Source organism: Elephantulus edwardii, unplaced genomic scaffold (genome assembly GCF_000299155.1).
Source record: "Elephantulus edwardii isolate Elephantulus edwardi_28Jun2011 unplaced genomic scaffold, EleEdw1.0 scaffold00070, whole genome shotgun sequence".
Classification (NCBI taxonomy): Eukaryota; Metazoa; Chordata; class Mammalia; order Macroscelidea; family Macroscelididae; genus Elephantulus; species Elephantulus edwardii.
Genome location: NW_006399820.1, coordinates 3,294,389 through 3,309,093, shown reverse-complemented (window position 1 = coordinate 3,309,093; position 14,705 = coordinate 3,294,389). Strand labels below are relative to the sequence as shown.

The window sequence follows — 14,705 nt, the reverse complement described above, 5'->3', positions numbered from 1 at the left end:
TTTGCATATTTCATTACAATACTACTCTGTCTTCTCAAACTTCCCTTTGAAATTTTCTGTTCATCTCTCCTACTTTATAATTTCTTCACTTTACACAGGAAAGGTGTGCATTGAAATTACAGTCTTTCTTTATACCTATCCAATCTGTATGTTGAGAAAACCATTCAAGAAGCTGGACTTTATGAAGAGGAATGTGGTATCAGAATTGGAGGAGTACTCATCAACAGTTGTTATGCAGATGCCACAATCTTAATTGCATAAAGTGAAGGAGACTTGAAGTACTTACTGAAAAAGATTGTAGACTACAACATTCAATATGGATCACACTTCAACATCAATTAAACAAAAATTCTCACAACAGGACCAACAGGTAACATCATGATAGATGTAAAAGAAACAGAAATTGTCAATTATTACCTTTTGCTTGAATCCCCAATTTACACCCATGGTAGCAACAGTCTAGAAATCAAAAGACATTAGGGAAATCTGCTGTCAAGGACCTCTTTCAAGTGCTAAAGGGCAAAGATGTCAGTTTAAAGACTAATGTGTGCCTGATCCAAGTCATGGTATTTTCAATTGCTTCTTATGCATCTAAAAGTTGGATAATGAAAAAAGAACAACAAAAAAAAAGAATCAATGCCTTTGAACTGTGGTGTAGGAGAAGAGTATAGAATATCCTATGGTTTTCCAAAGAACAAACAAGTCTGTCTTAGAGGAAATGCAATCAAGGTTTTCCTTAGGGGCAAGGATGATGAAATTTCATTTCACATATCTTGTTATATTATCAGGAGGGGCCAGGCCTTGGAAAATGGCATCATGTTGGGGTAAGTAGAAGGTCAGTCAAAGAAGGAAGACCCTGAATATAGATTGATACAATGACTGTAACAATAGGTTTGAGCATATTAGAGATTATGAGGCTGATGCAAGATAGGGTGAGGTTTTGATCTGTTGTTCATAGAGTCACTACCAGTCATGATGTCAATTAGTAGATGTCAATGGCATCTACTAATATCTCACTAGAGATAAAAGGGGAGTAAAGTGAGTTGAATAGGTGACCATTAGTACCACAAAGAAATATTCACCAGCAATAGAATGTGTCATTGTGGACCCAGGTCTCTTAAGGACAAAGCTCTTTAATACCAGCAAAGGCCAAGATAGATGAGGTCTCCAGGGAATGCAGTGTCTACTGAAGGAAACAAGGACACTCTTCCACAACCTACAGAGATAAAAAGCCTTCCCTTAGAGCTGAAAACCTGAATTTTAACTTCTAACTTCCTAAAGTATGAGAGAATAAGTTTATTAAAGACATATTCCAATGGTATTTCTGCACTAGCAGCATTCATATCTTCAGCAAAGAGGTAAATAGAAATTTTAAAACTTAAAAACACAATACTCCAGATAAAAGATAGCAGTGCTAGTAAAGGGACAAATTGTCATTGCATGCCTTCTGATATGATACAGGAACACAACATCACTTTAATGTGCTGGGATATTCTTGCCAAAAAACACACAGTAGCCTGCAGGAGAATTGAATCATGCCAAAAACAAATTATCATAGATTCTACAGTTTCTAAACCATGGTTTTAAAAAAATGTCAAGGTCATTGCAAAGTTGGCCTGAGGAACTATCCTACATTGGACTAAAAAGTATTGGCAGCTAAATATAGAACATGAGCTTAGATTGGTCTGCACCCATAATGGACATTGATTGTTGAAATAACTGTTAAGTGTGAATGAGGTCTGAGGACTGAATGATAATAATTTCAGTGTTATAAATATATAGAAAAGTGCCCTTGTTTTTAGAAAATAAAGGATTATAGGTTAAAAGATAATAATTATTAAGTCAATAACTAATATATGTGTATGTTATATGCATGTTATGTACATATAACAGTAGGGGTTATATGCATATAATATCTATGCAGAGAAAATGAAAAGATAAATATGGTAAACTGGAAACAATTAGGGAAACTGAGTAAAGGGTAAATCAAATTATCTGCCTTGTTTTTACAACTCCTGTAACTTTTAAATTACTTTAAAATAAATTTAAAAAACCAAAATAAAGAACTGGCTAAATAAATTATGGCACATTCTGGCAACAGAAGAATATGTAATAGATTTTAGGAACAAGTATCAAATTATTACCCTCCAGCAGGTTGTCAGAGGGTATGTATCATGTATTCCTATTATGTACTGTTGAGTCAAAATTGACCACAGGTGACACTTCTTTGGGTTTTCAAAAGCGTAAATCACACAAGAGTTGACTGTCCATCTTTCTCCCACAGAGCAGCTGGTGCATTCAAACCATGTGCCTTTACAGTGGCCACACAATTATCACTAGGCCACCAGAACTCATATATCATATGGGAGGGGTTAAAACACCAATTGGCAGCATCAGGATGGATGGTGAAGACATTGAGATTGTACACAGTTTTAGTTTGCTTGGCTCCATAGTCAACAGTCTTGGCACCAGCAGCCAGGAAGTTAAAAGGCGCATTGCCATGGGAAAGTCTGCTGTTAGGGACCTCTCCAAAGTGCTGAAGAGCAATGGTGTCTCTTTGGAGAATAAGGTGCATTTGATACAGGCCATGGTCTTCACAATCACCTGTTATGCATCAGAGAGTTGGACAATGACCAAGGAGCATAGAAGGAGAATTGATGCCTTTGAGCTGTGGTGCTGGAGAAGAGTATTGAGAATACCATGGACTGCTAGGAAAACAAACAGATTTGTCCTGGAAAGGGTTAAACCGGGTGGCTCCTTGGAGGCAAGGATTCTGAGGCTCCATCTAACATACTTTGGACATGTTGTGAGGAGAGACCGGTCCTTGGAGAGGGACATCATGCTTGGGAGAGTGGAGGGACAGCGCAGGAGAGGAAGGCCCTCTATGAGGTGAATTGATTCAGTGACTGGGATAATTGGGATGGGAGTGTCAGAGACAGTGTGATTGGCACAGGACAGAGCGGAGTTTAGGGCTGTTGTACATAGGGTCACTATGAGTCGCAGGCGACTTGACGGCACATAACAACAACAACAACATCACAATAGCCCATAGAGAGTAACCATTTTGGAGAAATAGAACTGCCTGAGATGAAATGAAGCAAAATGTTTATGATTATCTCTGGTGTATATATATTAAAAATCATGGGGGGGTGGCGTGTGTGTGTGTGTGTGTGTGTGTGTGTGTGTAGTCTACTATCATTTGTTCAAGGGCAGAAGTATGAGTACCCAGGGGATTAGTCATTTCCAATGACATCAGACTAGGTAATGCTGAGAGGGAGTATCTGGTTTCCATTTCACATGTTTTAAAAATTAAGTTAATACAACAAGCTTAAACAAATCTCTACTAGACAGTCACCCCACTACATGCATCCAGGGTTGTTTTTTTCATGTGATGAACTAGGCAAATTCTTGCTTCTCCTGTATTTCTTGCCAAGGTCATCAAAAACAACAATATAATAGAAATTCTGTTTTTTTCCTAGAGGTTCTATTAAGCAAGTAAGATTAAACTAATGACTTAAGGCGGTTTGAGATAAATCTCCATTATCTTACCATGCATATTTCCATACTGAATTATGAAGCCTTACTAGTAATGTCCATCCACTATCATTGAGGTAACTCCAACTCATAGTAACCCTGTGAAAACCAGCTGGAGGGTGAGCTATGGGTTGGTTCCAACTCAACAACATAATGATCCTATACGACAGAGCAGAACTGCCCATAAGTTTTCCAAGGTTGCAAGTCTTGATAAAAGCAGATTGTCTCATCTTTCTCCCACAAAGCAAGAAATAGAAATTAGGTGTGTCCTCACTTGAAATTTTCATTAGAAATAATAATAATAGAAGAACCAAGATGGTGGTGGCAGCAGAAACAAGGAGCAGAAATAAGGAGCTGCAGGAACAGCAAGCCACATAGAAACAGGCCATCATGGTCCTCTACAGTCCTCATTTATTAGTAACTGAATAATTAAACAATTGATTACTGGTCTTCAATATGGATCAAGGCTCAATATCAAGAGATCAAAGATTCCCAAAGAAGAATGGATGAATCCCAAAGCTCCCATCCTGCCCCCCACTGCCAAGCCCACACTGCTGCCACAGCTCCATGAGGCTCCAGCAGCCAGACCCCAGGGATACCCTCACTTGGGATGGATGGCAAGCACTGAGCTCTGAGGCCGGTGTGGCAGAGCCTCCATACTGCTGCAGAATAGACTTGTTCTGGGAAGAATTCTTGAAACCAACACGGTGGTGGTAGGAGATGTGGCGTGGTGAGGAGGAGGCCCGGCAGGTCGTATTGAAGCAGGCCACACAGCTCAAATGTGCCCAGCCAAGCAGTTGACAACTAGTCATCAGTATGGACTGGAGCGCAACATCAGGAGGATGGGGATTCTCAGGGAAACATGGGTGGGTCTTGCATTCTCCCTCTGCCTGTCACGACCCCAGGGGCTGCCATGGCCGGGGCTCATGGGTGCCCTAGCCTAGACCAGGTGGCAAGCCGAGGGGACCCATCACAGGAGGGAGGGGCGGTAGTGATGGCAGCAGTGGCAGCACCATGGAACTGTGGGAGGTGAAGGTCTTGATAAGGGAAAGTATCTCGCTGTCAGTGAAGATTTCCTTGGATAGGTCAGAGAAAATCACACAATGGCTTGGTAAATGTCGCTATGAGTTGTCTATGACTTGATGACACTTAACAACAGCAATATATCTGAGATGGCAGATATCCTCAATTACACCACATCTTTTGATCTCTTGACTACTGCTGTCAAGAACTATTTAGACCTAGGGAGGGTCCATTCACTACTCTCAAATCCCCTTCTCCATTTATAAAGGGGGAGGGCAGTGATGCCTACTTCAAATTGTAGTCTGACCACTTGGTGGAGGGAAAGGGAGTAATGGTGGCAGTGCTGGAACTGGGGGTGCTGTCCCTGGCCATGGTCTTCAGTGAGGCACAGGTTCTAGACCTCAAGGGGGGGACTTTGGTAGAGGGATGTGCTGCCTGGCCCCCAGAGTGTGTTGCCTGGCCCTTAGGGTATGCTATTCAGTCCCTAGGGTTTGTCATTCGGCCCTTAGAGTGAGCTGTTCGGCCCTCAGTGTGAACTGTTCAGCCCTCAGCGTATGCCGTTTGGCCCTCGAGGTGAGCCATTTGGTCCTGGGGGTGAGACAGTCAACCCTTGGGGTGAGCTGTTTGGCCCTCATGGTGAGCTGTTTGGCCCTCAGGGTGGGCTCCCTGACCCCTATGAAGAGCCTTTAGGTCACTGGGGGAAACTGCCTAGGGTATACATAGAATTTTATCTAGGCCACTTTCCTCTATCTTCTCCCCCAGTACACCTGTAAGTGACACCTCCAAAGCCCTTCTATTGTAACTCACAAGTTTGTTCTCTCTAGAGTTGCTCCCTTTCCTATAGGTAACTTTAACACTGAGTTTTACCCCAGATTTGAACCCTGAACCCAGTTCCAGAGAAAAAAGGGAACTGTAACTGCCAGCTAAGGAAGTGAAGGAGCATTGGAGCCTCAGGGTTCAGCGAGCCATCCCCACTGGACCCACCTTGGCAAACACTTTGTAGTCCAGAGGGCAGTAAACAGCAGGAAAATATCTTCTAACAGACCAAGAAGGCATGCAGCTTCAACTCAGGACCACCAGTAAGATGTTAAAGTGGGCTCCCCTTCCCCCTTCACATCAACACCTCTGTTCAGCATAAAAAAGTCAGAAAGTCTAAGCCCCATTCCAAAATGAGAAACCCACAGGTGAATAAGATAATTTCTTTGTTTAAAAAAAAAATTCACCATTGGACTCGGCTTACCATCCCCTGTCTCTTTGGGTCCCCACTGGATATTTTTCATTTCCTTAGCCTACTCCTCCTGCCCATCAAATTGTGCAGCCCTGTGATTTCCTCCCTACCCATCCTCACCCTTCTGCTCCCAACTATCACCCCCTTATATACACATATATGTTTTTCACAATAAATAATGTTTTTAAAAACCACATAATTAGGGAGCTCTGGTGGCCTAGTGGCAAGAAGCTGCACTGCAATCCCAGAGGCACACGGTTCAAATCCACCAGATGCTGTGCTGGAGAAAGAGCAACAATCTCCTCTTGTACCAGTCAGATCTGATTTGATGGTACACACACACAAAATAATAAAATAAAATTTAAAAATTTTTTTAAAAAACCTAATAATAATAATAATAATAGGTAGATTGAAAACACTAACCCTTCAGTTAGTAGCCAAGTATCCTAGCCACAGCACAACCAGAGCTACTTTATTGTCAATAATGTGATCCAGTTCTTAGTAATGAGGACATGTTAGCCTGTCCTATGAAATACAAGTATTAATAATCGTCTTGTCACAAAGTATTACTTAGTGATAGAGCTTGAAACAGTGCATAAAGTCAGAATGAGGTACACAAAATTGGTTCAAATCTACCAGTTGGTCCACAGAAGAAAGATAGGTAATCGCCTCCCACACTATTTATAGTCTCTAAAAACCCTCTGGAGGGTCAGCTATGAGTCAGTTCCATCCCATCTTAACAGCACATAACAATTTGGGAATGAGTTAGATAAGCCATTACACAGACCTATCAGAAAACAGTAGGATGAGAAGAAACATTCCAAAGTATATGTCTGAGTAAATACTTCCTACTCCTCATGGTGATTCAATTTTACGCAATACAAAGAATTAAGACGTGGAAAGTAAAAATAGTTTATCTCAGATATCACCTGAAAGGTACATAAATAAATAAAAGAAAGGTATGCACTTTTAGAAAAATTATTTAAAATATTATTTCATTATCAGTAACAGGTTTTTCTATAACAGCTACCATGGACCACCAAGAGAACAAAGAGGTCTGTCTTGGAGAAGTTGAAACCAAATTTCTCCTTGGAGGCTCCAGTTTTGAAGCTCTGTTTCACATACTTTTGGCACAGGCCAGGAGAGACCAATCCTTGGAGAAAAACATCATGCTTGGAGGGACAATGCAGGAGAGATCCATGAGGAGATGGATTGAAACAGTAACTGGAGTAATGTGAGTAGGTGTGTCATTGGAGTCAGTGAGACTGGCTCAGGATAGGGCAGGGTTCAGAGACGTTGTGCATAGGGTCACTATGAGTCACAGGAGAGTCGACAACACATAACAACAACAAACACAATATATAATATGTATTTATATAACATTTTAAAATTACATACTTAATTTATGTTTTTACATACATTTATATAAAACTATATGTTCCTGTTGTCTTATATCATTGAGTCAGATCCAACTCATCATTGACTGTCAAGCAGGTTTTCAGAGGCAGTATAATTGCATGGGGGAGGAGATTGTTCATCTTTCTCCCACAGAGCAGCTGTTGGATTTGAACCATGCACCTTCGGGTTGGCAGCACAGCTTCTTAACACTAGAACACCCAAGTTCCCAGGAACCATCAAGTCAACTACAACTTATAGTGACCCTATGAATGATAGATTTGAACCTTGCCCTATCATGTGCCATCTTCATGACCTCTATCTGGCTATGACCATTTTGGTAATCACAGTGCCAATCTATATCACTGAGAATCTTCCTTATATTCACTGACCCTCTATCTTTCTCAGCATGAGGTTTCTTTCCAAGGACAAGTTTCTAATGTCTATATAACTACTTACATAACTCTCTTTGTGTATGTGTGTGTGTGTATTAGTGCTGTTGTTGTTTTGGGGAGTGTTTGTTTTTCCAATTTATTATATAATTTTGCATTAAAAATGCAAAGATCTGATAACAGAAATATTTATTACTTCCTCATGATAGAGTCTTACTAGTGTTAGGTGTGGCCAAGTTGACCAAATTTTTTTAGTACTGTGACTCTCTGTATTCCTTCCATCTTCTTTCGGTACTTTCTGCATCATTTAAAGAGAGATCTGGTGGCCTACTGGGTAAAGAGTTGCACTGTTAGTGCAGTAGCAGGTGCTTTGAATCCACCAGCTGTTCCATGAGAGAAAAGTGGAGAATCTCCTCACATAAGATTTACAGCCTCTAAAAATCTACTGGAGGGTCAGCTATGGGTTGGTTCTGATTTGACAGCAATGGGCTGAGTTGTTATTGCTGAATCATTTAATATTTTGCCCATAGAATCCTTCAGTATTTTAACTTGAGACTGGAATTTGTGCTTTCGTTCTTTTACCTTGAGGAATATCAAATGTGTTCTTCTATTTTGGTATACATATACATACTGTCAAATCATAACTGACTGACTCATAGCTGACCTTCTAGCTGATTTTCAGAGGCTTTAAATCACCTAACAGACTACACAGCTTTCTCCTAAAGAGTAGCTGGTAGACTTTATAATATACATCTAATATGCAAGTAGTATTCAAGTAAGTCATTCTCCAGGGAATACACTTTTCTATATATCCTCTAAAATATTAATGCTCTGTGACAATGTAAAAATAACTATATTATTTTATAAATTTGGTTACCTATCTGTTGGAATTTTTGTTGACACTACTAAAGAACTTTAATACATAGGAATAAAAGGAAAGTAAAGCTTTATACCTCTTTGTAGTTAACACTCCCAGTTTGAAGATGGAAAAACTCCAGAGCCCTGTGTCCTGAAAGAAAGAAAAACATAAATTAATTATGTTCAACTATTATGAAAAATAGAGATAATTTTTAAAGGGATATATATAATTTTGTGGCTGTATCAGTCAAAGAAGCAGGAAATAGAAATTAACTGTGACTTATTTAATATTTTCATGAAGACTAGTAAGGTTTATACAATATCTATATTATCACAATTAAAATCTAATTTGCATTGCTATTGTTGTTGTTAAGTATCATTGAGTTGTAGACAACTCATAACAACCTTATGAACTAATGAACACTTGTATAACTTTCATTGTTTCTCCAAGTTCATAGAATTTTTGGAGGCAAGCCATTTCAGAAGTGGATGTCACTCCTGCTTCCGAGCTTGTTTTAATCAGGGAGCTCCACAAAACACTGTCCACCATGGACACCACTGTCCACCATATCCCATTTGACACATCAGTGTCACAGTGCTCAGCATCACAGCAACCATGTGTTACCTCTGTACAGCAAATGGACAGACCAGTGCTATACCACTTAGAAGAATGTTTAACGAAAAACAATTAAAACCTGGCATGAGGACCGCATTTGCATAGTGGTTTAATATTTCTTCTTAACTCGTTTCATGGCTTTAGTAAAGTTATTTAATCTTTCTAGGCTTCATTTTCATCTTATATAAAGTCAAGTAAATAACATTGACCTTATAGACTTATTGAGAGAATCACAATTAATGCTAAGTGATAAGAACAATCACTAATATATGGAAAATTCTCAATAATCAGAATTTACTATCATCATATTTTGCCTTAAGACAACCAATCCACTCAGATAGCTGAACCTAAACAGGAAATTCAATAAAGAGCCCAAACCAGTGACTTTCAAATGTTCTTTCATTGTTAAACCATTTGAAAGAACAACAACAACAACAAAAAATCCCTCAGGTCACCTACTCCACCTATATACACATACACATACACATACACATAAATATATACATACCCTCACCCACATCCACATCCTGAATCTTCTTATAATCAACAAAAAGACTAACATTCTTTGTGAAGAGACATACAAAAGTGATACTTTATTCTTATTGTGAATCACATCCAAATTTTTTTTAATCGATATGACACAAAAGTATATAATGTAAGCAAGGAGGTCTGGAGGTGCCAGTGTGAGGTACCAAGATACTAAATGGAAAAATTAGCAATATAAACCTAGCATCACCTTCACAAGAGAAAAGACCTGGTGATCTGCTTCCATACAGATACAGCCTAAAAAATCCAAGGAGGTGGTTCTATTTTGTCTTGCTTTGTCCTATTTTGTCACTGAGTCAGAATCAACTCAACAGCACACAACAATTATAAGTATGAATGCTATAAGAAACAAGATCATGGCGGAGGGCAGAGAAAAAAGTGCAACAATGAATGAATGGAAATCTAAAATCTCTGTAAATGTTCATTAAAATTAATAAAATAATTTTTTTAAAAAGAAACAAGTTCATACTGACACAAATAACTTGCACACAGTAAGTTAATAACATTATAGAACAAAACCTTTGGATGGTGTAAATTATAATTAACTAAAATTATAGCCTCTAATATAGATTATATGTCAATTCAAAGAAAACAAAAATCCTCACAACTGGATCAGTAGCCAATAACAGAATAAAGAGAGAAAATCCTAAAGTTATCAAGGATTTCATTTTACTTAAATCAACAATCAGTGGCCATAGAGACAGCATTGAAAAAATGTATTCATTATAGCAATGAGAAAATCTATTGTGAAAGAACTCTTTATCAAAGTATTAAAAAGCAATGGTGATTAGAACTCTCACGCATTGTTGATGGGATTATATGAAATGGTACAATCACTATATAAGGTAACTGTTTGACATTTCCTCAAAGAGTCGAACATAGAAATCCTGTATGACTCAGGGATTGCACTGCTGGAATCGGAATGGAAACACAAATGGAGATATGAACACCTATGTTCATAGCAGCATTTTTCACAAAAGGCCGCAAAAGGAAGCAGCACAAATGTCCATAAACAAACAAATTAATGGAAAAAATATGATACATTCACACAATGGAATTCAATGCAGTACTAAAAAACAATAATTTCATAAAATACTATATATCATTAAAGAGTCTAGAGGCCATTCTGCTGAGTGAAATTACACCATTTCACAAGGACAAAAAGTGCATAAGACCATTATTGTGAAAACAGAAGGATAACTGAACAAGATGTGTATACATGTTCAAAGAGGAAAGGGAATTGGAGAAGGGATGGAAAAGAGGGAAGGTGGCAATCACTGGAATAGCAGAAGATAGTGGGTAGATGAAGGCATGAAGGAATAATAGGAAAGATTCAATGGGCACTTGGAAAGATGGGATGACAGCATGCATAAATCAGTAGTAATAAAGTATGTTGTTGTTGTTAAGTGCCATCGAGTTGCAGGCGACTCATAGCGACCCTATGCAGGAGAGTCCTCAACGCTTGGGTGTCTTCCATCTGCTCTCCAGGTTCACAGGGTTTCCGGAGGCAAGGTATTACGGAAGTGGATGCCACTCCTCCTTCCAAGCTTGTTTTAATAGGGGAGCTCCACCCCATTCTCTGTCCACATTGGGTGACTGACCATGAACGCATTTGACACATCAGTGTCACACTGTTCAGCCTCACAATAACCACAAGTTACTGCTGTACAGCAACTTGTAATGAAGTATATAAAACAAAATATATATGAATGATTGTATAAAACAATGTACATGAATGAAACCCAATGTATATGAATGATTATATATAAACTGATAATTTTTTTTAAAAAAGCAAAGTTTTCACTTTGAAAACTAAGGTGAGTGTGACTCAAATCATGAGATTCTCAATTACCTCATAGGTATTCAAAAACTGAAATAGAGGCCAATAAGTAAGTCCAAAGAATTACTAATTCTTTTGAATTATGGTGTCAACAAAGACTATGGACTGTCAGAAGAATAAACATATCTGTCTTGGAAGAAGCGTGGCTAGTGTTCTCCCTCTAAGTAAAGACGGCAAGACTTTATCACACATACTTTGGACATGTTATCAGGAAGGACCAGTTCCTAGAAAGGGACATCATGTAAAAAAAGAAGACCTTCAACGAGATGGGCTCAAACAGTGGCTGCAACAGTGAGCTCAAGCACAGCAAACAGCACGAGTGGGGATGGCACAGGGACTGGACAGTTTCATTCCATTGCACACAGGGTCACTAAGAGTGGGAACTGATCCATAGCACCCAACAACAACAACAAATTTATATTAATGCAAATATTTCACTTAGGACTTAATACTGCATATGACTATTACCGTAAATATGAAAGGATTACTAGTAAGATGTCTACAAAAATTCAAAGAGATAAGGGGAGGGAGAAGGTGGACTGAGGATACAAAAGAGGGTAAGTCATGGGGTCACAGAGTTTGATGGGCCAAGGGAAGAGGTGAAGGAATTAGGAAAGATCCACTGGGGACCTGAAAAGGTGAGGTAATGGTGGGCATGGATCAATGGTGACTTATTTTATAAAATACAATGTATGGGAATCATCCGATGAAACACAATATGAATAGTGAATGCGTGAAACACAATGTATATAAACAAAACATAATGCATACAAATTTTGTATGCAAACCAATATAAAGAAATAACTTTTAAAAGGTGAAAGGAAAAACAACAAAGGTATTTATAAAATACTCTGTTATTAATTAATAAATGTTTGCATTTTCATATCCTTTTATATTTAAAAAATTCTTGATGAATATCCTCTTTCAAGAATTGTTTCTAATTATGTTCACATCAAGATATATTCAACTTTTTAAACATCAGTTAGGATCTTGGTTTGGCATCTGCTTTGAAAGAAAATAATTATCTGATTTCATGAAAATGTTTAATCTCATCTGTCTCATGAATCTTTAAACTTTAAGCATTAAAAAGCAGAATATTTCCATTTATATTCATTCCACTTCAAAACAGACTTTTGTACTTTCATTGATCTTAGAAGACACTGAGAAATATATTAAGACATTCAACACTTATTTCACAGAATATATTAAGACATTCAACACTTATTTCACAGAAAAGGAATTCAAAGATAAAGTGAATGTTCCATTTTTCTTATGTAGTTTACAGTAGAGCTAGTATTAGATCCTTGGTCTGAGTTTCTTTTCCAATATCTTTTGCCTCCCTCATAGCAATAAATAATTAATATAAAGAATACAAAACTAGCTGTCAGGACATGCAATTCTAGACCTGCCACCAACAGGTTAGCTGTGAAATTCTAGAAAGACTTCACTGGGAAAAGCTGCCTCATCTGTAAAACTAAAGAACTAGACTCAGGATTCTCTAGTGTCACTCTACACCATAAAGTTCTAGGCTTATAAAGTTCTTGCCCAATAGCTCAATATCTAGGTTTATTTTGCTCTGGTAATTACCCATGTTTCATTTTTAATCTTGCCCTCTTCTGTAACTCCTAGAAATAGGACAACAACAAACTATTGTTGTTTTTCTCTAAATGAAAGAAAACCCACAACATCAGGTGCAGCTGAAATGAATCTGAAAATTTATATGAATTGGCATTATATCAAATTATATCACAAATTAGTTCATGCTTTTCAAGTGCTTAAAAATATGACAAATGTCCTCTACTACAAAAGCCCTACTCTTGGTGCTATCACCTGCCCATATAAGGACCACTCTGCCTTGTTCACTGGTTATAGGCATCAGTCGACTGTACTCTCCGCCTCTTTATCTGCAGCTGTCATTCTAGCACCTCTGATGCCAATGTATATGGCCATTAAAACACTGTACATACCTCCTAATCTCTCTAAAAGCTTAACCCACAGGACTCCCTCCCATGGCCACAGGCAGCCCTTTTCATACACAGGTCACCCTTGAATAGCTTGAGAGGTGCTGCCCTCATGTGCAATAATAATCTTGGTACTTCTGACTAATTTATGCAATTTACTGTAAAGACAAATTGTTCATGAGGTGATCAGTACCACAAAGTCCTTGCAACATTTGAGCTCATGGCAATAACAACAAGGGGGGATAAGTAAGTGGATCTGTGTAGTTCAATCCATATAGTTCAAAAGTCAACTATTTGGAAGTCCCTGTCCTCAAACATCTAAGAACAAAAAATGCCTCACTCCCACATTAGGAATTGAATGTTCCATTGAAAGAATATGGGACTAGTGTCAGGCTGGTACAAATAATGCAACATTCAACCACTAGTTAAAAGTTTGGCAGTTCAAACCCACTGAGAGGCACCTCAGAAGACAGACATGGCAATCTACTTCTGAAAGGTAACAGCTTTGAAAGACTTGTGGAGCATGATTGTGTGGAGCACAATCTATTGAATAGAAACAACCACCTTGTATATTCCACACATCTTCCCTCTACCATTCTATTGGTTCACCTTCCCTGCAAGTTCTAGTTTCTCTCTTTAACCACCCAAAGAAACACCCACTCTCTTGCTTGTCCCTTCCTCTGTCCCCAGTGAAGTCACCCTGATAGTGACTCTCAATCACAGCTTTGTCTCTCCTACCAGGCTACTCAGTACAACTGGGGATATGGCATCAAGACATGGAAATACACTTTGCAACTCCCCCTAAATCATTTTGGACAGATTTATGGTCCTTTCAACAAACAACATGACAAAACTTCAGCACTTACCTATTTCTACATGTGTTGAAATCCCACATGGGGAAGCCCCAGGGCAGAGATACCCAAGCAACGTAATCAGCAGGCTGGACCAGAACCTGAAAGCAGACATGTTCTCATTACTCATAGCTCCTCTGTGATTTGGGAAATGTTTGGGCTGCAGCAGTACAGGGACTCTGAAATCCCAGCAGAAACCCACTGCTTGCTCTCCAACCAGGTCATTGACACAGGAAACCAAGCCTCCTTTCCAAATAATATTGTTTCCCAATGAAGTCAACTGTCCAACTGTTTCGTTTCCCCAGCAGAGCAAACATACTCTGTCCATCCTTGTTGAGGAAGGAAAAAAAGTAATAAAATCTAAAAGGATTGCCATTTTCTAAGGCTTCCTCTGGACTGTACTTTAACATTACATTTATGTAGAGACAGCACAAAGCAAATTGTCTCCTGACATCTGCTTT

The 14,705-nt window shown here is 38.7% G+C and overlaps 1 protein-coding gene across 1 annotated transcript in view; it reads right to left on the bottom strand.

The window, feature by feature from the left end:
• Positions 1–14,359, bottom strand: part of GPLD1 (glycosylphosphatidylinositol specific phospholipase D1) — a 98,463-nt gene extending 84,104 nt beyond the window's left edge. The window contains exons 1-2 of the mRNA XM_006888650.1: positions 14,260–14,359; positions 8,526–8,581 (exon numbers count right to left, since the gene is read on the bottom strand). Of these exons, the coding sequence (XP_006888712.1) occupies positions 8,526–8,581; positions 14,260–14,359 (156 nt within the window). The remainder of the gene's footprint in view (positions 1–8,525; positions 8,582–14,259) is intronic.
• Between the last annotated feature and the right edge of the window lie 346 nt (positions 14,360–14,705).